The sequence below is a fragment of the Tamandua tetradactyla genome, chromosome 1, assembly GCF_023851605.1.
Source record: "Tamandua tetradactyla isolate mTamTet1 chromosome 1, mTamTet1.pri, whole genome shotgun sequence".
Lineage (NCBI taxonomy): Eukaryota > Metazoa > Chordata > Mammalia > Pilosa > Myrmecophagidae > Tamandua > Tamandua tetradactyla.
This window is the reverse complement of record NC_135327.1, coordinates 42231140-42253878: the sequence shown is the minus strand read 5'-3', so window position 1 is coordinate 42253878 and position 22739 is coordinate 42231140. Positions and strand designations below refer to the sequence as shown.

General features: G+C 40.1%; 1 protein-coding gene across 2 annotated transcripts in view; it reads right to left on the bottom strand.

Annotated features, from left to right (window-relative positions):
- Positions 1–3481: 3481 nt before the first annotated feature.
- DZANK1 (double zinc ribbon and ankyrin repeat domains 1) overlaps positions 3482–22739 on the bottom strand; it is a 114502-nt gene continuing 95244 nt past the window's right edge. The window contains exons 18-22 of one of the 2 annotated variants that reach the window (XR_013157183.1): positions 13322–13402; positions 12708–12835; positions 7896–8072; positions 4725–4799; positions 4290–4319 (exon numbers count right to left, since the gene is read on the bottom strand). Coding sequence is in view for 1 of the 2 variants with exons in the window: in XM_077114890.1 (XP_076971005.1) it covers positions 4208–4319; positions 4725–4799; positions 12708–12835; positions 13322–13402 (396 nt within the window). In the remaining variant the exon portion in view is untranslated. Of the gene's footprint in view, positions 4320–4724; positions 4800–7895; positions 8073–12707; positions 12836–13321; positions 13403–22739 lie in introns of both variants that reach the window. The other variant, XM_077114890.1, reaches the window with a different exon arrangement.

The window sequence follows — 22739 nt, the reverse complement described above, 5'->3', positions numbered from 1 at the left end:
TAAAACTATGTTGTTGGGCTCATGATGTATAAAAATGTAATTTGTGGGTGGGCAATGGTGGTGCAGTGGCAGAGTTCTCGCCTGCCATGCCGGAGTCCCAGGTTCAATTCCCGGTGCCTAATCAGACCAAAAAAAAAAAAAAAGTAATTTGTGACAACAGCAACATAAGGTGGGTAATGGAGAGAATAAGAGCATAGTTTGTGTATGCTCTTGATGTTAAGTTATCAACAAATCACCAATAAGAAAAAAAAAAAAAGATACTCAACATCATCAGGGAAATGCAAGCCAAAACCATAAGATACCAACTTCACAAACACTAGGATGGCTATAATTAAAATAAAACAAATGTAGAAAATAAGAAATGTTCACAAGAATGTGGTGAAATTGGAACTACCTCACTTGTTCTACATCCCTACAAAGCCACACCTTTAAAAACCCGTGAAGAGGTTATGTTTGCATTTATTTGAGGAAGTGGAAGGTGGGTAAGAATCCAAGAGACTTCCTTCTTAATTTTCTCTTACACCAGGAAAAGCAGAAACCTGGCACAGAAGCAGTCGGAAATAGAGGTTGGAAAGGAGTTCTTAAGTGGTGTGAGTTCTTGAGGCTCTGTGAGGAGGTATCTCGGAGACATTTGAAATAAAATATCCCTGTGCATTTTCCCAGCAAGAGAGGCCTTTATCTGAGCAGCCATCTTGGCCAGAGCACCTTCAGTGAGCACCTGCTTGTGGGTTATGGGAGGGACTCTCGCTGGATTGCAGACATGGAAAACCTACCATCCACAGATGTACGGGCTTCAGACTAGCGCACCTGTGCTCCAGTATCCAAGCAGCCTGGGACTCAGGGTACAATTACCTCCAGGATTATGATTCCATGAGGCAGGAGGATCTACAACAGCACTGTAGCCACTTCCCTCATGCGGCCATTAGGCACTTAAACTGTGGGGAGTTCAAGGAGCTCTAAGTGTGAAATACACCAGAATTCATACACGCGTATGAAAAAAGAATGTAAAATATCTAACATAAACTTAATAAATTTTGTGTTGATTCCACACTGAAAGATTATTTTGGATATACTGGGATAAATTTAAAAAATTAAAAATAATTTCACCTATTTCTTTGTACCTTTAAAAATGTGGCTACTAGAAAATTTTATGTTGCTCATATTATATTTCCACAGGACAGCATGGCTGGGTCCTCTGAGTCCTCTGACTCTAGAGGTTGTAAAGAACTTCTCCAAATCAATAAGAAATACCTATATACAGAACACAACTGGCCAATTACACAGGGAACTCCCCTCCATGGTTGGGGGGAAGGGACAACACAGCCGACTGAGCCTCTTGGGGACATGGTACGAGGACATTTGGCAGGGGTAACCCCTCCGAGCGGAACAGCCAGATGTCAGGAGGCAGGGGCAGTGGGTCCAGATCCAGGGGGCACCCAGTGGCCTGAGCCCCAGACCACTGCACAGTTGGCTGATGGTACCCCCCGGGTGTCCCAGGCCAAGCAAGTCCCAGAGCCCAGGTTTCTGACCATAAGGCTTGAGCAGAGCCTGAGGGATTGGAGTTCAGAGGTCAGAAGCACTGCTGCTTCACTGGCATTCATGTGCAACCTCACTTCACGAGTGGGACACCAGGGCCCCTCTAGCCCCTCGAGCCTCCCACGGAATCTCTTCCTTGCACTTCACTGCATCTAGCTCAGGACCACAAGCAGCCATGAGTACCCTTCCTGGGGCAGCATCTGAGGACTGAGTGAGGAGTGGGTAGAGGACTGGCTGGCTCGGTCCAGCGTGGGGCTCTGTGATGGGTAATCGTGGCTCACTGGTTCCCCACAGGTGGGCTGAGATTCGCAGGCTGACTTCTCCCTCTGCACAGTCCCCCTTCCTTTCACAAGCCTTGATCCCAATGAACATCTTCCATCCAAAATGTCTCAGCACTTGCTCCTGGAAAGCCCCGACTGTGACAAGCCTGGTGGTCTCCTGCAGTTGCCTTGACGACAGGGCTGGAGAACAGGAGACACATGTGCTCCCAGGGTTTCCCTTTTCCCTTGCTCGCTCACCTCACATCCCCCTTTTCTCCAGCCAGCCCTGCTGAGCTACAGGGAAGTCAAGTTCACCATCAGCCTCACCCACTCCCAAACTCAAAAGGACCAATGCCTTTACTAAATCCCTTGTCCTGTATCACTCAGAGTGGTTCTGCTTCCCTATCAAACCCTAGCAGAAATACTAGTGGTCAATGGGAGGGAAGGGTAAGGGGTATGGTTGTATGGGATTTTTCTTATTTATTTTTCTGGAGTGATGCAAATGAACTATAAATGATCATGGTGATGAATACACAACTAGGTGATACTGTGAGCCATTGATTGGATATTTTGGATGTACTGTATGGTGCATGAAGATATCTCAAAAATATTTTTAAAAAACAACTAGCAAAGAGTGTCACTGGGGGTAATAAAAAAAAAAAGCCCCATTAAGGACAAGCAAAACAGGAATCTTTTTCTAATGGACAGCCCCTTCCTTAAAACTCGTGCTTAATTTTCCTGCAAACATGAAGTTTGATATTTATATAACATGTATGTGATCCTGTAACATTTCATCAGAGCATTCCCAGATTCAAGCCTGCATTCTTTTGTCTTAAATATTAAGCTACCTCTTCGGTTTTTAGTCCTATTTTCAAAGAGCTTTGATTTTGAAGGAATGAAGTTCAAAAGTGATTTGTGCAGGCCGTGGGCTGCAGAGCAAGCTAAGAACCCTGATGCGGGTTATTGGGATGCATGCTTCAGGGTTTCTGTGTCTGGCAAATGCCTTGGGAGAGCCTTTGGGGTCCTGTGGGCAGGACATGCCACCAGAAAGTGTGAGAAACCCAAGAAATGTTGCAGCCGTGACTGCTGCACTCAGGTTGTGCAAGGCACCCCCGACAGCCCCCAGAAGAGTGTCCCAGGGGCCCTTCCTGTCCTGTAAGGTCTGGGGGAAACCGTCTATACCCGCTGGGTGACCTCGACTGCAGAACCCTCTGGCGTCCGACTCCACCTTTAGTGTGTGCGGGCTGTGGCTTCGCCTCCGCTTTCCAAACCATGTCTTGCAGGGAGAAAAATTCTGGGAAAGGCAGTTCCAGCTCAGCCAGGTAGACACGAGGCATACCACCAGATAGCAAGTCACCAACGGGTCTCTGGGCACCCTGGTTGCCAATGCAGTGGGCCCCTCCCTACTGTGCGGAGAGAACCCCAGGGCCAGCCGCCAGCCCAACCGGAGACTTGTTCCCACTTGTCCTCCCTACTGGCCATCACCCACCAGGGGAAATAAAGTGAATAAAGACTATTGTGGATTGTGCTAAAGCCAGGCGTGTTAGGGGTTTCACACCTTAACAGAAACGGTTTAGGGATTCCACAAGCACGGAGTTATCCAGCCCCCAAAGACTGACCATAACAGTCTAAGAAATGAATAAGTCAAATTACTCAATCCTGCAAATGGTTTATTCAAAGGTGACTTATCAACTGTAGAACAAACCATAGGAATATTGAGAAGCTCAATGTAAGCGGAGAATTTTTTTTTTTTAAAGTGCAACCCTTACATACTAATTTGCAACCAGCTACAAGATTCATTAAGCAAAAATAACAGGATGCAGAACAGTGTAGTTTGTTACTATTTGTGTTAAAAGAGGGGAGATATATATTAATATATTTAGATTTTCTGTATACTCTATGTACATATGCTTATCACTTATGGATGTGCTTATTTAATCTTACAGTATCTCTGGAAAGACTCAGATGACACTGATAGCCTTCGCTGCCTCTGAGGGGGGACAGGGTGGCTGTGGGGCCGGATGGGATGGAGACCTTTCATGGATAATACCTTATACCTTTTACCTTTGAACCATGTGACACTATAGATTGAAATATAAATTAAAACTTCTAAAGAAAATTCTGAGAAAACACAAGCAATAAACCATTAAAGCATGCATTAAATTCATCACAGTCTAGGTTATACTGGGAAATATCCATGTGGTATTGGTGGCTTATATTATCATAAAAATTTCTTTTTAAAAAAAGGGTCCTCTTATTTCCTCTCAACCTCATCCTCAAAACCTCAAATACAAATTTCAGAAAGAAAGAAATAAAATCCAGAGCTCAATGATTCTTTAAAGGCCACCCCTTCGGATCTAACAGTCTTCTAGGCTGAGGCTCCTTGGCTGGGCGAGCTGGTCCAGGTGCCCTTAGCTGAACTTAGCAGCAAAGAGTGAGGTGATGAGGTCATCCCCGATTTTCAGAGCCATGTCATATGCTGTCTGGCCTCTCGTATTCTTCTTTTTGATGCTTGCATTACATCTGGAAGGAAATGGGTGTGAGCCTGATGATCCAACTCTTCCTTGCCTGGAGACCAGTCTGGGCACCTCCCGGCTCCACCTCCCCAACATGAGTGCCTATGACCCCAGCTCTCAGGGGTGGTCCTGTACCCTGAGACCTTTTGAAGGGCTCTATGAATTTAAAATGTTCAATTGCCAATCCTGGCCTCCGGTTCCCACTTTATCAGGTCCTACACCCAAGCTTGTTTAATGGGGGAACATTGGCATTGTGCTTTTACAATCCCTTATTGCCCTGGACTCACAGCAGGATGGAAGTCCCCTCCCAGGGACAGCTGCTCAGGACACCTCACCCCTCTAAGGTGATCAGTGATCAGTAGGAGGATTGCTGCAGCCCACAGACATGTCCCCCGGAGATCAGAGAACATACCCTAGTAGAGTAGCAATGCATTCCCTTCCTGCTGGGCCAAGTAGGATTGCTTCATGAAGTGCTGTATTTCCGAGCCTGTTTTAAGGAAAACGTCATTTGTGGCTAAATCCTTTACTAGCATCATCAGGAAATTAGAGAAGGATTATGGGATCAAGAGGGTCTTGGTTTCACCTATGACCTACTTAACTAATCTGGGAATATATCTTCAGTCTCCCCTCCCTTTTTCTATGATAGTGGGGAAAATGTGATACTAGCTAGAAAGTAAAAAGTCTATAAACATTAATTTTTTTAAGTAAGAAATCCCACAAGGATCTGTAGTTCATTTAATAAATAAAATAAGTACTATTTTAGTAAATTTCCTACAAGAGTTTATGGAATATATTAGACCTACTCTCAACTTTGGTTTGGACCTCTTGGGCATTGTCTAAATAACTTTTCAGGGATAAAGCACCTATTCTTATATGGGTAAATGATTTAAGTTTCAGTGAGTTTGGCTGTATGACAGGAAAACAAACATCAATCTTAGAATTGAGAGGGCAAGCACAAGAGGTCAGACAGCCTACTTTGCTACATGCTAGGTCAGCTCTCCCCTTATCTTGTCAGGTTGGACCTAGTGAAGGAGGAAGGGGATGGCTGGAATGGAGGATGGGATGGTACCTGCATTCTAGAACTCCCAAAAGCCTCTTGATCCAGAGGTGGCAGGAGCAATGGAAGGTGGGAATCATAATTAGAAATAGAAATGAGATGAGCCCTGCCCCTCCCCTGCATGTGTATTTATAGCCATAAATTTACCCCAAGGAGAAAAGGTGTGGTGGCCTCTTTTCTACAAAAGACAAAGAAAACTTCTGGTGAGAATCAGGTCAGCAATTGCTGTGCCCAGAAGGAAGCTTTCCTCTTTCTGGTATCAGGGGTCCCAGCCTGAGAGCAGCTCCATGTACCCATAAAGCCCCCCAGTTGGCAAGCTCAACTCATGTACGTAGAATTCTTATTCATCTGGCCCATTCTCCTTTCTCAAATACGAATGGACAATAAAGGATCACAGACATTTGAGGAAAGCCTGTAATATCAAAGAGGAAAGATACACAACCTAAGAAATTCAAAACAAAACAAAAATGTAACTAGTATCCTCAGAATGATTTAAGACAATATTCACAAAGGCATAAAGCTATGGAAAACATTTTGAACAAGTAACTCTCAGTAGAAATATGATTGTTGAAGTTAAAATTATTTCAAAGAAGAGAAAGGTGACAAAGTTGAGGAAATGTCTTAAGAGAGATGGAAAATCTGAAAAAAGAAAAATAAACACATAGCAAATCAATTCCGGAAACCCCTTTCCAACTAACAGGAGTGCAAGAAAGAATAGAAAAAATGGAGGGCAGAAAATACCAAAGAGATAATAGAAGAAAATTTCCCTGAGCTAAAGACATGGCTTTTCAGATAGAAAGGGTTGAATGGTTGAATTTGAAAGACACCATATCTAAAGTATCCTTGTGAAATTTGAAGACATCAGTAATAAACACTTCCAGATAGAACAAAAAAAGAGGTCACAAACAAAGGAACAAGAATTTTCATGGGCTATGTTGGCTGTTAGAAAGAAAGGCTTTCCATGACTTGAGGGGAAATTATTTTGGAACACAGAAACTAAGATCAGTCAAAATATTAATCACCTGTGAAGGCAAAATAAATTCATTTTAGATATTCAGTGATTTAGAAAGTTTATTTCTGTACATGCTTTCTGAATAAGTTACCTGAGGCTATGCTCTAGCCTGACAAGGATCAAAACAAAGAGGAAAATGTAAACAATAACTACAGGTGGATTCCAATGAAAAAAATTCAGGGCGGGTCATGGTGGCTCAGCAGGCAGAGCTCTCACCTGCCATGCCGGAGACTCGGGTTCGATTCCCGGTGCCTGCTCATGCTAAAAAAAAAAAAATTCCATCTTGACCAGTGTGCAAAGCCATCAGATAAAATCAGAGTAGGAAGGACGGTAGGAAGCGTGTTGCAAGTATGTCTCTAAGAAGAATGGCACTGAAAAAGTAAGAAACCATATGGGATTATGGATATGGTGAAGGCATGCTCTTTCCCAACCAGGAAAAACAAAGGATCCAGAAAAATCAAACACAAAAAACTGCAGAAGTTATTTCTGATTAATGAAAGAAAATGAAAATGTGGCATGCTTGTGAATAACTTATACAGTGTAAGGAGAATCCATCTGACATTTCTGCTAAGAAAATTCTACTTCGAGTACCCTAGGAGTCATTTCTTGGGCCTACAAACAAGAAAATGCAATTACAGTATACCACTGTGGTTCTGCAGTAAAGAATATTTACGTAGCTATTATAATGCAATTGCTCCTTGTTGCTTTTCAACTTTTGGAATCAACCTATGTTAACAAAAGTGACTGTAAATGTGATCAGCCTTGTGAAAAAGTAAGTGTATGCTGACAGAAGTTAGGAGGTGGAAGGTGGAGGAAAGGTGGAGGTAAAGGTAGGGGCACTAAAATACTTGTTTTACATTCAAGAGAAACAGTTGAAAGTTGAAGATCAAAACACAGGAGTCTAAATATATTATTTATATTTACAAAATAAACTAATAAAAGAACCAAAAATAGCAACAGAATTATTAAAATGGGAAGGTGAGATTAGAAATGGTCATATGGGGTCAGTGGGCCAAATCATCAACTATTATGTCAAGAGTCAATGGGAAATACCTAAGAATGCTGTAGGGAATTATCAATTTAATCATATTATTTAGTGATAGAGATGTATGTGATCCCCAGAAGAAGTAAAAGAAAAAAAAACCATCAAAAAAATGTAATTGGATAAGGATGGGGATGAAGAAGTGAGGAAGACTGCTTTCCATCTTAGGCCCTTCCAAAGGATTTGATTATGTTTAAATCATGTGCACACATTACTTTGATAAAATTTAAAAAGTTATTTGATGTGCATAAATTGCTTTTAATAAAACTACACACTTAAGAAAATCTTTTTGTCGGACTAATCATAACTAAGCCAATCTCACTTTGCACTGGATTGAAATGAATGATGATATTGGTGAATACACCCACCTTCCATACTGCCCTCTACCTAAAGCAAGTCAGTTCAGACCAATTCTGTAAGTCTCTAGCATCCTGAGCCACTTTTTCTGACCACCCCACCTCCAGTGCCTTACCTGGCTTTATCTTCTCTGTAGCACTTATCATTCTCTGAAATTATTTATTCATCTGCTTCCTTATTTATTGACTGTCTTCCACTAAACTGTAAGCTCCATGGGAAGGGATTTAATCTTCATCACTGCTGTATCGCCATCACTTAGAATGCTGACTAGCACATAGTAGGTGCTCAATAACTGCTAGTAAAATGAATACATCAATGAAATGAATGAAAAAACAAGCAAATGAAAGGAATAGGTGTTGCCACTAAGATAAAAACCAAGTGAGTTGCAAGAATTTCAGGAAAACATGGCTATGAATCTCTACATCCAATTGTGGAAGGGTAGTCCTCTGTCGGATTTGGCTCTAGAATCTGAACTCTCCAGTTAACCATATGGCTTTTCATTTTTTGAGTACTTACACTGATCTTTACTGAAGGAGAAACTAAGCATCAAACCACCCATTAGCTAATTTTAGATCTTATCGTTCACATAATTTTAGCTACTTAAATACTGTATTTGGTCAAGGCTTGTGGTGCTAAGCAAATCTTAGTGCAACAGTCAGCTGGTTTCTCTTCATGTTTCTCTGAAAAGATGTGAAGATGTTAAAGCCATGGGCCTTATGAAGAATTACCAAGAATTTCCAAAGATCTGCCCATGGATTTTACACAGATAGTCGCTCCAAGCAACGAAGTTTTGGGGAGCAACCTTGTTATTGTTGTTGTTGTTGTAGATGATGTTGCTATTATTATTTTATTATTATTGGACTAATATAATAGACTTGACAGGTATCGGGGAAAATCCTGTGTCCAACCACATTATCAGGCCATCTCCTTATGAAGGTCAGTTTGGGCTGTCTCTTAAAAGTGCAGAATGTATTAAGAATATTCACTATATCATTCTCTGTGGTCTAAGAACTGTGGTTCTTAAAACAGCAGCATCAGCATTTCCTGAGAGCCTGTTAGGAATGACTCTCAGTCTCCACCCAAGATCTACTGACTCAGAATATGCATTTTAATAAGATCATTCACTGATTCATATGCACATTAAGCTATGAGAAGCACTGATCTAGTTCATCTTCTTGGAGTTTGGTGTACTACATGAATACGTCATACCCTTTTTTAAAAAATATGCCAACTCAGGCTTAGGACGAGTGGGTGACATTAACTTCAGTTATGGAATTTAGGACTTACATTCAGTTCTTATATCTTACCCCTGGACTTTTGTTATTTAAGACCCCTTACCTGGCTATTCTCCCAGCTCCAACTCATGCCATGCAAGACTTAACTTTCCTTATATTCTATGGCAACAATTGTGCAGTCAATATTTTCCATTCAAAGCTAGGTTATCTATCTTCTCCATAATTACAGTATCATGATTGTTACATTTTATTATTGTCCAATTATTAGGCTCCTCACAGGCACCACAAATATCTAATCTCCTTTCATCTTCCAACCAACTCTAAGACATAAGGATTATTAGCCCCACTTTATAAAAGAGAAGACCTAGTGAGAAGAACATGTTCATTACCCCCACATTTTGCTTTTTTTCTGCCTCCAACCTGTCCTCTTTCACCACAGAAGAGTCTCTTTCCCTGTCCTTTTTCATAACTTCAATTGGTTATCTTAAAAACTTTCATTTCTCATGAGGTTTTCTAATCATCTCTACCTGACTCTCTAGTCACTTGGCTTTTTGTCCAGCTGCTCAGTGCACATCTGAATGCCTGTCTGGCATCCCCATCTGTGTAAGGGATATCCAGTCACATGGGAAGTGGTGCCTTGCTCTCCTTTTAGGGAGCTCAAAGGATCTCTCTGCAGGATAGAGTGGGGTATGGTGTGCTGTGAGAACACAGAGAGGGATACACCCACCAATGACTCCAGCCTTTGCCTTATCTCTTCCTTCCTCCTTGAAGGCATATGGCTGCACTGTCACTTCACCCCTCAAATTCCTTGGGTCTTTAATAATGTATTGACCATCTGAGCATGGATATATTCATGGGGTTGCTGCATCTCTAAGGAGCCTTATCATCTTCAACCTTCACAAATCTCCCCATACTAAGAGCAGGGCATCCATTCTACTTACTGTGGTTTTGCTAATGGCTAGATTTTCTGTGCTATTTCCTGTAAGCTCAGTTGTTTTAGAAAATGTTGAACTGTGACTTTGTCACCTTTGATTTTGTACATTGCACCTCAAACATCTGAACTTCAATATATTAAGGGCACTAGATGGAATATACCTTCTTAACTGAACCCCATGCCTCAGCGTATAAATTACACCCTCCCGAGTAGCTTTGTGTTATCTCATCAGACCTTCTACAGCATGGTTTGTCTGTGGTATTCCATGACTTTGCATTTTAAAGAAACTTTTTAATTAATGCACAAATAGACAAAATGTTTATTCAAATCTTAGTGCCATGGTGGATTAAGGTGCATTCTCTCCTCGTAAAATCTTGAATTACCTAACAGAATAAATCTCCACAGCTGAACCTCCAAGTAGTAGACTGATGGTTGCATTTTTCTCACCTGACTACGGGCCACAGCAAGAGACACTTGTTTGAAACTTCTAGTGAACTGAAAAGGGGAAACTACTGTCCAAAGGCTGACAACCCTATTGATTTCTGCTTCCCTCTCCTAGTAGAGATGTTGAATCTGTCTTTCTGAAGTCTACTGGTCAGAGGCATCAGCTTTGGTGGAGGATGTCTATTTCTGTACAGCAGATCCTTTTCTCTTGAATATGGGCTTACTCTGGTAGGAATGATACAAACACAGGAACTGGGATCACCAGTGAGAGGCTTTCTGCCACCTGCCAGGCCACTTAACAGAAGTGTTCTTGGGAAGAGACCACCTAGGCTGCTTCCCTCCACTAGCCAAAGATCCTTGGGATAAAAGAGAACATTTTAAATTCTTGTTTGCTAATGGACAACTTGTGGAGCCTCTTTTTTTTTCACATGGGCAAGTACCAGGAATTGGACCCAGGTCTCCAGCATGGCAGGTGAGAACTCTGCCTGCTGAGCCATCGTGGCCCACCCTAGAGCCTCTTTTATAGAAAAGCAATGGCTTATGCCTGAAGAGCTATAAGATGGATGGAGTCTTGAAGTCATGTTCCTGGGCCTAAGGAAGTTTAGCTGTGGGGCAAAGGCCAGATATTTAAAAAACTAATAGATACAAACCAGACTCAGCAGAATTTGTCTCTTAGTGGAAAAATGCACTTTCCCCTATTTTCTTTTACACTCAAAAAGAAGAAATCTCTGTGCTCTATTTTAGGGGAGGGCCCCCTGTCTAGCTTTCCTCCCCTCCTCAGCCTTTCCCCAACCCAATGGGAGCTAAAATATTGCTAATAGTAACTATAACACCCTGAGAGTAACAAAGGGCTATACACAATGCAGATGGAATGGATATAACCACAGGGCTAGACTTAGTAGAACCTCAATGAGAACACAGGTGGGGAAATGTACATTTGTAGAATGGTGATGAAGCAGACATGGAAACTGAGAGACATCAAAGTAGAGCAGGCACTCTGTTCCACCAGAGTGGTTTCATCTTCTTAGATGGATTTTCATAAAACTAGGAATGCCATTAATTAAGCATATCAAGGTCTCAATTAGTTAAGTAATTAAGCATCAATACATATGTGCGCAAAGTCGTATACTTAAGTGCTATGAGAAAAACTTGCCTGAATTATAAAAATATAAAATATACCTGAATGCAAAACAAGACAGCAACATTTTTATTACCAATGATGGCAATCCAATGGCATGGGATGATGAAGGAGTTCATAGAATGATGACTATAAACCCTACGAAACTTTGAGAAAGTCATTCTGGCCATCAAATATTTACACTAACATACCACATATTCTGCTCTAAAATGAAAATTTTTTTAAAAAGCTAGTATCTATTGATATAGCTGTATTATTAGGTAGATGCTTGTAAAAATGCATGTAGAAAAAAATTAACATGTATATATTGTGAATAAAAGTACTACAGAAAATTTTAAAACAAGGAAAATAAAAGCAAAACTATTTACATCTTGGCCCCTGTGATGGTATGACTTCCACAGCAATGTGTTTCAGTGACCCAGAACCCAACCTTGTCTTAATAACAATTCAGGAAGCAATAGTGCCAGATGCCTGTGATACTGCCAGAAGACTTATATTTCAACAACTTGGTCAGCAGGATAGCAGCAGTCAACTTAGAATCTGGCCAACTCATTCTAAGGAACTTTCCACCCCAGGTTTCCAAAGTGATTTGCAAGACAATAAAATCATAAGGTTGGGAAAGAAAATTATGAGACAGGACAGGATTAAGGCTAGAAAAGTAAGAAACAGAACTGTCCAACCTGACTTGGTCCCTCTCCATCCCATTCCTCAGCTGGGGAAGCCAAGATGCCAGTAAATTATGTGGTGAACTCAGACGGATCAGGCTCATCCCCAGAGACAAAAGATCCAGAAGACAATTGTATAACATTTCTTTGTGCATAACTTTATGGGTCTACTCTTAGTATCAACTTCACCAGTTCTGAGCATGATGAAAACATGTCTTAACATTCTAAGGGCCTGGATTTGGGATCCCACAACAGGGTGAATTCATGATTTAACAAATTATATCATCATTTATAAAAGTCACTAAGCCAGGCAACTCAATAGTCCATTAAAAAAAATTCTGTTTATCCAGATTTGGAAATGAGAAACAGATAAATCTCTTTATGACTGAAATAGATGGTTTGTATTGAACAGGCACGTGTATAGCTTTGATTCTGCTGCAGCAGAGCCCTACGAGGGATGAGCTAGCTATGACATGGGCCCAGAGCTCTCCTTTCAGCATGTTTCACTTACAGTCCTGATTGATGGTCAATGTCTGCTCCTCTTTGCACGAGGACCGGAATCACTTCATGGTGCTTATTCACAACAGCGATGGTCATGACGGGCCTGTCTTCATCGTCAGTGAAATTGGGGTCCGCTCCCTGCAGCAGATTGGGAGAGGAGAAACTCTCACCAAGCCCTGCACTCAGTAACATCAAACCTCCAGCCTATGAAGTGTAGCAAACATCCTACTTAAGAGATGATGGAACTAAACTGCTTCAATGGATGGAGCAGTCAAACCACCTAGGCCATAAGACTCTGCTCTGCACTCCTGGAGAGGTAGGTACCCCCAACAGTCTGGCTTCTCTGGGAAGCCCTGGCCCAAGGCTGCACGGGGATGAAAGACTGTATCCATCTTCATAATGCTTTTCAGCTCATGTGCCCTTTTCTACGCTATAAAAACTAGCAAGAGGTAACAATATAAACCTTTTTTGACTAATCTTTTAATCCATTCACAGGCATTTTGTGAAAATAAATGGCATTATAATTTTCACATTACTGAACAAAAATTCCAACTGAAAGAGACAGAGGTGGAAAACCATGTCTGAAAATCCCCAGAGAGAGACATGTTCTTTGGACACACTTACTTCATCGAGCAGCTGTTCAATCACGGAGGCTCTTCCTTCCCCTGTGGGTCCCACCTCCCTCAGTAGGTGTCTATTCTCAGGCTGGAAAATTACAGAGCTTGGTCATTTCCACTGCCTCCAAATAGTTTTACAGTCGATTCCTACTTGTCCAAGTCCGACCCTTAAGGCAAACATTTCCTCTCCAAAGGGGGCAACCATGTTCTCAGTTGTGTTCTGAGCCGCAGGGACAGGTAAATGGGATCATGTGTGCATGTGTGCATCTGTGTGTGTGGTCTTCAATGGAAAGCAGTACAAATGAACACACTGAATGTAAATCTTGTTGACCTCTGAAACCTTGCCTTGGGAAAGGACACCACACTGACATTGTTTTAAGTTATTCAGGAGAGGGATGCCATGGGAAACCTCACACAAATCCAGAAACCCCACACCAGTTTTATTCAGAATATTTCTAGGCAAAGTGACCATATGAGTGCTAAAATGTTTTATAAAGTGTTTGGTGTCAGCCTAAGCACATTCTTCAAAAGTGCCCAGTAGAGGCAATTACCAGAGGAACTAATAAAGCCAACTTCTTGTTTAGAAAGAAAAGCTCAACATTTATCATCAGAAATCTGGATAATAATCTTTTATAATTTCAAAACGCTATGAAATTATTTTAAAGAACTGATCTTCATATTAAATCTAAATCCATTTTTATTTCAAAATAAACTTCTTCCAAAATAAACAAGATGCTTTAATCAGTAAATCTCTGGGAGGGTTTAAGGGGGCCTTTGTTTATACTGGATTCCAGTCCTTAGGGAAAAAAGCTCTAGAATGGACCAGAACATCAACCTCATAAGATCACATTTTATTTTCAACACCTAGAACATTGCCTAATGTGTATGTGCTCAAAAATAATGATGAGTGAATAAATGTTACTGTTTCTGTTATTTTTTCCCCAAATGCAAATGAACAAATAAAGGCACATGGCAATGGGGAGATTCAAGTCACATACAGAATAGGAAACAGGGTGTTGAAAATTAAGTTTATGGAACTCAATACTTCTCTCATACTCAATAATATTACAAACTGGGGGAAGGAAGAGAGTGCAGGAATTACAAATGATAAAATTAAAACAATTCTGAAGGCCCAAGATGGTGGCTTAGTGAAGTGTGGAATTTAGTTCATCCTCCAGAGCAGCTAGTAAATAGACAGGAACAGTGCAGAACAACTGCTGGGGCCACATCAGTGACCAGACACACAGTGTACACTAGTCTGGACAAGCTGGACCATCTGTGATCCCACTCAGAACCGTGAGTCCCCCAAGCCATGGAGGCTGTGCCCCTTGCCCACAGACGGCTTCCCAGAGAGGAAAGGAAAGAGACTTTGCTGACAGTAAGGGGCTGAGTTCAACCAAGCTCCAATTGTGGAATTAATTAACAAATTCTGACTACTGAAAACAGACCCCTAGCTCAGCTGAACCTCCAGTAAAAGCTGAGGTTGCTGGTTTTTGCCCCAGCACAGAGGGGACAGGGCTGATGGAAAAAGAAAAAGAAAAAGAAAAAAAATACCCAGGTTTTCTTTCAGATTGGACAGCACAAAATATTGAAAAGGTCTGTGCCCTGGAGGAAAGAAAGGGGCACACAGGACCTGGAGATACACAGAGCAACATACCAACTTAACCTCTTAATTGGCAAACCTGAGGAATGGGGGTCCTGCCCTGAAAAGGATTTTTTTTCTTTTCTTTTTTGCAGCTTGACTGCTCTTTACATATAACTGCAAGGCTTCTCAGGCTCCAACTGCCCCAGGCAAGAGCAGAATTAAGCTTGTCTGAGAGCCTGTCTAGGGGCTGTGTCTTCCCCAGGAGATGGGTGGGGCCCACCTCAGGTGGAATCCCTCCCTCAAGGAACTCAGAGGACAGGGCCTTGAAAACTGAAGCTATAAAAGTCAGCCTACAACCTCTCCCCTGTCTCAACCACAACCCCAGCAGGGAGAGTCTGCTAAAGTTAAAGATAGCACATCACCTTATGCTGGTGGGAACCACAGGCAGACAAGCACCACATACTGGGCAGAACAGGAAAAACACAGAGTCCCAAGGCTTCATACGAAAGTCTTTCAACCAGCTGGGTCTCATCCTCAGGGAAAACTGATACATGTGACTTTTCTCTCCTGAGAGGAGGCTCACCTCTCAGTTGGTCTGGGAAAATCTGACTGGGATCTATAATACATAAGTAGACCCTCCTGGGGTAAAAAAAAGGCACCATACAGGCAGGGCAAGAAACAAGAAAACAAGAACTTAAAAAGTCTGATCTGTTAAACAAAACCTATGCTAGAAGTTTAGAATAAGCTGACCTGAATGTCAAGGAACAGATAGACAACCAAGCCATCCAGTAAGAAAATCCTTGGTAAAAAAGTGAAAATAATCTCCAGAATAAACTAATTAAGGATATTAAATGTCTGGATGCCAGCAAAAAATAATAAACCATGCTAGGAGAATTGAAGATATGGCCCAGTCAAAGGAACAAAACTAACAATTCAAATGAGATACAGGAATTGAAACAATTAACTCAGGAATTTTGAACACAATGGAAAATCTCATAAAAAATCAAATCAGTGAATTGAAGGAAGATATAAAGAAGGCAAGGGAAAAACAAAAAGAGGAAAATGAGTCTGAAAAAACAAATCACAGAACTTATGGGAATGAAAGGCACCAGTAGAAGAGATAAAAAATCAGTGGAAATCTATGTTAGATTTCAAGAGGTAGAAGATAGGATTAGTGAACAGGAGGATGACGCATCTGAAATCTGACAAGTAAAGAAAATATAAGTAAAAGAACGGAAAAATATGAGCAAGGACTCAGGGAACTGAATGACAACATTAAGAACACAAATATATGTGTTGTGGGTGTCCTAGAAGGAGAAGAGCAGAGAAAAGAAGGAGAAAAACTAATGGAGGAAATTATCACTGAAAATTTCCCAACTCTTATGAAAGACTTAAAATTACAGATCCAAGAAGTGCAGAAGTGCAGTGTACCCCAAACAGAATAGATCCAAATAGATGTACTCCAAGAAACCTACTAATCAGACTGTCACATGTCAAACAGAAAGAGAGGATCTTGAAAGCAGCAAGAGAAAAGCAATCCATCACATACAAGGGAATCCCAATAAGACTGCATAGATTTCTCAGCAGAAGCCATGGAGGCAAGAAGACAGTGGTATGATATATTTAAGATTCTAAGAGAGAAAAACTGCCAGCCAAGAATTCTATATCCTGCAAAATTGTCCTTCAAAACTGAGGGGCAAAGTAAAACATTTTCAGACAAAAAGCAGTGAGAGAATTTGTGACCAAGAGACCGGCTCTGCAAGAAATACTAAAGGGAGCACTAGAGACAGATAGGACAAGACAGCAGAGAGAGGTGTAGAAATGATGACTATCAGTAAAGGTAAAAAGAAGAAAAATCAGATATGACATATAAAATCCAAAAGGCAAAATGGTAGAAGAAAGTACTGCCCTAACAGTAATAACACTAAATGTTAATGGATTAACCCCCCCAATCAAAAGACATAGAATGGCAGAATCAATTAAAAACCAGGACTGATCTATATGCTGTCTATAGGAGATGCATTTTGGACTGAAGGATAAACAAAGGTTAAAGGAGAAAGGTTGGGAAAAGATATTTCATGCAAACAACAATCAGAAAAGAGCCGGAGTAGCTATATTAATATCCAACAAATTAGATGTCAAAAGTAAAACAATTAAAAGAGACAAAAAAGGACACTATGTATTAATAAAAGGAACAATTCAACAAAGATGACACAACAATCATAAATATTTATGCACCAAGCCAGAGTGCTCCAAAATACATGAGATGTGGTAGTTAGGTTCAGGTGTCAACTTAGTACATGAAGGTGCCTAATTCTATTGCTGTGGACATGAGCCAATGGCATGTGAACCTCATCTATTGCTGATTACATCTGCAGTCAGCTAGGAGGCATGCCTGCTGCAGTGAATGAAGCTTGATTTAATTGGCTGGTGCTTAAATGAGAAAGCTCAATGTAGCACAGCAAAAGCAGCTCAGCACACCTCATCTCAGCACTTGCAACACAGCCCAGGATTTTGGAGATGCAGAAAGAAATCACCCAGGGGGAAAGTTGTTGGAACCCAAAGGCCTGGAGAAAAGGCCAGCAGAGATCGTCCTGTGCCTTTCCATGGAAGAAAGAACCTCAGTGGAAAGTTAGCTGCCTTTCCTCTGAAGAACTATATGTTAACTAAATAAATCCCCTTTTAGTGAAAGGCAATCCATCGCTGGTGTGGTGCATTCCAGCAGCTAGCAAACTAGAACATGAGGCAAACAAAAAGAGAAATAGACACATCTACAATAATAGTTGGAGACTTCAATTTCCTGCTCTCAACAATGGACAGAGGATCAATAACGAAAAGGAATTTGAAAAATACAGTAAATGAACTAGATTTAACAGACACTTATAGAACATAACACCCCACAATAGCAAGATACACCTATTTCTCAAGTGCTCATGGATCATTCTCAAAGACAGACCATATGCTGGGTCACAAAGCAGTCTCAAAAAATTTACAATAATTGAAATCTTACATACATTCTCATAAAGGAGAGATCATAAAAATTATAAAGGAATGAAGTTCAAAATCAGTAGTAGGTAGACGGCCAGAAAATTCACAAATATATGGAGGCTCAACCACACACTCTTAAACAACCATTGGGTCAAGGAAGAAATTACAGGAGAAATCAGTAAATATCTCAAGGCAAATGAAAATGACAACACAACGTATCAAAATTTATGGGATGCAGAAAAGGCAGTGCTAAGAGGGAAATGTATTGCCCTAAATGCCTGTATCAAAAAAGAAAAAAGAGCAAAAATCAAGAAATTAATTGTTCACTTGGAAGAACTGGAGATATAATAGCAAACTAGCCCGCCCCCCAAAAAAGCAAAAGGAAAGAAATAACAAAGATGAGAGCAGAAATAAATGAACTAAGGACATGAAAACAACAGAGAAAATCAGCAAAACCAGAAGTTGGTTCTATGAGAAAATCAATAAAATTGATGGACCTTTAGCAAGGTTGACAAAAGGAAGAAGACAGAGGATGCAAATAAATAAAATCAGAAATGGAAGAAAGACATAACCATTGACCCTGCAGAAATAAAGGAGATAATGAGAGGATACTATGAACAACTTTATGCTAATAAACTAGACAACGTAGATGAAATGGACAATTTTCTAGAAAGGCATGAGCAACCAACATTGACTTGAGAAGAAATAGACCTCAACAATCCAATCACAAGTAAAGAAATTGAATTAGTCATTAAGAAGCTCCCCAAAAAGAAAAGTCCAGAACCAGATGGCTTCACATGTGAATTCCACCAAACATTCAAGAAAGAATTAGTATCAATCCTGCTCAAACTCGTCAGAAACCTTGAAGGAAGGCTATCTAGTTCATTCTATGAAGCCAACATCCCCCCATACCAAAGTCAGACAAAGATACTCTAAGAAAAGAAAATTACAGACCAATCTCTCTCATGACTACAGATGCAAAAATCCTCAACAGAATTCTTGCAAATCGAATCCAGCAGCACATTAAAAGAATTATACACCATGACCAAGTAGGATTCATCCCAGGTATGCAAGGATGGTTCAACATAAGAAAATCAATTAATGTGATATACCATATCAACAAATCAAAGCAGAAAAACCACATGATCATCTCAATCGATGCAGAAAAGGCATTTGGCAAAATTCAACATCCTTTCCTGTTGAAAACACTGCAAAGAATAGGAATAGAAGGGAACTTCCACACATGATAAAGGAAATATATGAAAAAACCACAGCTAGCATCACCTCAATGGGAAAAAACTGAAAACTTTCCCCTAAGATCAGGAACAAGACAAGGATGTCCACCATCACCATTGTTATTCAATATTGTGTTAGAAGTTCTAGACAGAGTGATTAGACATGAAAAAGAAATAGAAGGTACCAAAATTGGAAAGTAAGAAGCAAAACTCTCACTGTTTGCAGATGAAGCAAAACTACTAGAGCTAGTAAATGAGTACAGCAAAATGGCAGATTACAAGGTCAACATTCAAAAATCTGTAGTGTTTCTGTACACTAGTAATGAGCAATCTGAGGAGGAAATCAAGAAAAAAATTCCATTTACAATTGCAACCAAAAGAATAAAATATTTAGGAATAAATTTAACTAAAGAGACAAAAGACCTATGCAAAGAAAACTACAAGAAATTGCTAAAAACAAAAAACAAAAAACACAGAAGACCTAAATAAATGGAAGGGCAAACTGTGTTCATGGATTGGAAGACTAAATATAGTTAAAACTAAATCCTACCTAAGTTGATTTACAGATTCAATGCAATACCAATTAAAATCCCAAAAACTCACTTTTCAGAAATAGGAAAATGAATAACCAAATTAATCTGGAAGGGAAGGGTGCCCCAAATAGCTAAAAATATCCTGAGAAAGAAAAATGAAGTCGGCAATCTCACACTACCTGACTTTAAGGTATATTATGAAGTACAGTGGTCAAAACAGTATGGTACTGGCATAAAGATAGATATACTGACCAATGGAATTGAATAGAGTATTCAGATATAGACCCTCTCATCTGTGGACAGTTGATCTTTGATAAGGCAGTCAAATGAACTCACCTGGGGCAGAACAGTCTCTTCAATAAATGGTGCCTGAAAAACTGGATACCCACATGCAAAAGAATGAAAGAGGATCCATATCTCACACCCTATACAAAAATTAACTCAAAATGGATCAAAGACTTAAACATTATATCTAAGACCATAAAACTTTTATGAGAAAATATAGAGAAGTATCTTATAATAGGAGGCAGTTTCCTAGATCTTACATCCAAATACAAGCACTGAAGAAAGAAATAGATAAGTGGGAACTCCTCAAAATTAAACACTTTTGTGTATCAAAGACTTTTGTTAAGAAAGTAAAAAGACAACCTACACAATGGGAGACAATATTTGGAAAGGATATATCAAATAAGGGTAGGTATCCAGAATATACAAAGAGATTGTTGAACTCAATAACAAAAAGACAATTACAAAATGGGCAAAAGACATGAACAGACACTTCTCAGAAGAGGAAATACAAATGGCTAAAAGGCACATGAAAAGAAGCTCAACTTCCCTGGCTATTAGGGATATGCAAATCAAAACCACAATGAGATATCATCTCACACCCACCAGAATGGCCATTATCAATAAAAAAGAAAACGACAAATGCTGGAGAGGATGTGGAGAATGAGGCACACTTATCCACTGTTGGTGGGAATGTAAAATGGTACAACCGCTATGGAAGGCTGTTTGGTGGTTCCTCAGGAAGCTAAGTATAGGATTGCCATATGATCTGGCAATACCATTGCTAAAAATCTATTCAGAGGACATGAGGGCAAAGACACAAATGGACATTTGCACATCAACATTTACAGCAGCATTATTTACAATTGCGAAGAGATGGAAACAGCCAAAATGTCCCTCAACAGATGAGTGGCTAAACAAGCTGTGGTATATACATACGATGAAATATTACACAACTGTAAGACAGAATAAAGTCATAAAGCACATAACAACATGGATGGACCTTGATGACATTATGCTTTGTGAAGTTAGCCAGAAACAAAAGGACAAATACTGTATGGTCTCACTGATATGAGCTAACATTAATGAATGAACTTGGAGAATTTCAGTTAAGTACAGAGGTCATCAAGAGATAGAAATAGGGTAGATTTTGGGTAACCTGAGCTGAAGAGACAGCTTGTCCAACAGAACTAATTGTAAAAATTCAGAAATGGATAGCACAATACTACTTAATTGTAGCATAACAATGTTAGTACACTGAAAGTAGCTGTGTACTTCTCACACAGAATGTGAGAATGGTAGAGGGAGGAGGGCTGGGGGCACAAATGAAACCAGAAGGAAAGACAGACAATATAGACTGAGATGGTATAATCTAGGAATGCCTAGAGTATATAATGATAGTAACAATGTACAAATTAAAAAAATGTTTTTACATGAGGAGGTACAAATGAATGTCAATATTGCAGGGTTTTGAAAATAGATGGTAATTCATATTTTAAAACTTTAACTTACGCGTGGGACTAAAGAAAAAAATGTTTATTTGGTACAAAATTTATATTTTAACTAGTGCATTTCCTAATATAACTTATATAGACAGTTTAACTGAACACCATAAGTACATGGAGCCTTGAATAGGGCATGTGATTTTGTAGGTTTGTCCAGAGGGATGCCCTGATAAATCCCAGAGTGATTTGAACAGTCAATTTAAAAGTATTTGCAAAGTCCCCTTGGGGGAATGGTGAGAAAGGGTGAAAATTCAACTTCTCCATTTGGAGAATTCCTGATATTCTCATAAGCAGTGGGGACAACCAAAACAATAGGCTGAGCCCTCAATGTTGGGGTTTATTCCTATGAAACCTATCCCTGCAAAGGCTACTTAAAATTAGGCCTAAGAGTCACCCCCAGAGAACCTCTTTTGTTGTTCAGATGTGGCCTATCTCTCTCAGCCAACATGGCAAGCAAACTCACCGCCCTCCTACCTCTCTATGTGGGACATGACTCCCAGGGGTGTAAACCTTCCTGGCAATGTGGGACAGAAATCCTAGAATGCACTGGGACTCAGCATCAAGGGGTTGAGAAAATCTTCTTGACCAAAAAAGGGAAGAGAAAAATGAGACAAAATAAAGTGTCAGTGGCTGAGAGATTTCAAACAGAATCAAAAGGTTATCCTGGAGGTTATTCTTACGCATTTTACAGATACCCCCTTTTTAGTTCAAGCTGTGTCAGAGAGGCTAGAGGAAAGTGCTGGAAGCTGTAGAGCTGTGTTGCTTTAGTCATGTTTCTTGAAGATGAATGTACAATGATATAGCTTTCGCAATGTGACTATGTGATTGTGAAAACCTTGTGTCTGATGTTCCTCTTATCTACGATATTGGACAGATGAGTAAAAAATATAGATTAAAAATAAATAAATAATAGGGGGAACAAAGGTTAAAATCTCTTGACTAGATGGAAATACTAGTGGTCAATGAGAGGGAGGGGTAAGGGGTATGGTATGTATGAGTTTTTTCTCTTCTCTTTTTATTTCTTTTTCTGGAGTAATGCAAATTTTCAAAAAAATGATCATGGTGATGAATATACTACTATGTGAAAATATTGTGGGCTATTGATTGTACACCATACATGGAATGTTTGTATATTTTACTTTTTTTGTTGTTGTTTTGTTTTTTTTTTTACATGGGCAGGCACCAGGAATCGAACCTAGGTCCTCTGATATGGCAGGCAAGCATTCTTGCCTGCTGAGCCACCGTGGCCCGCCCTGTTTGTATATTTTGAATGTTCATATTTGTATGTTGTTTT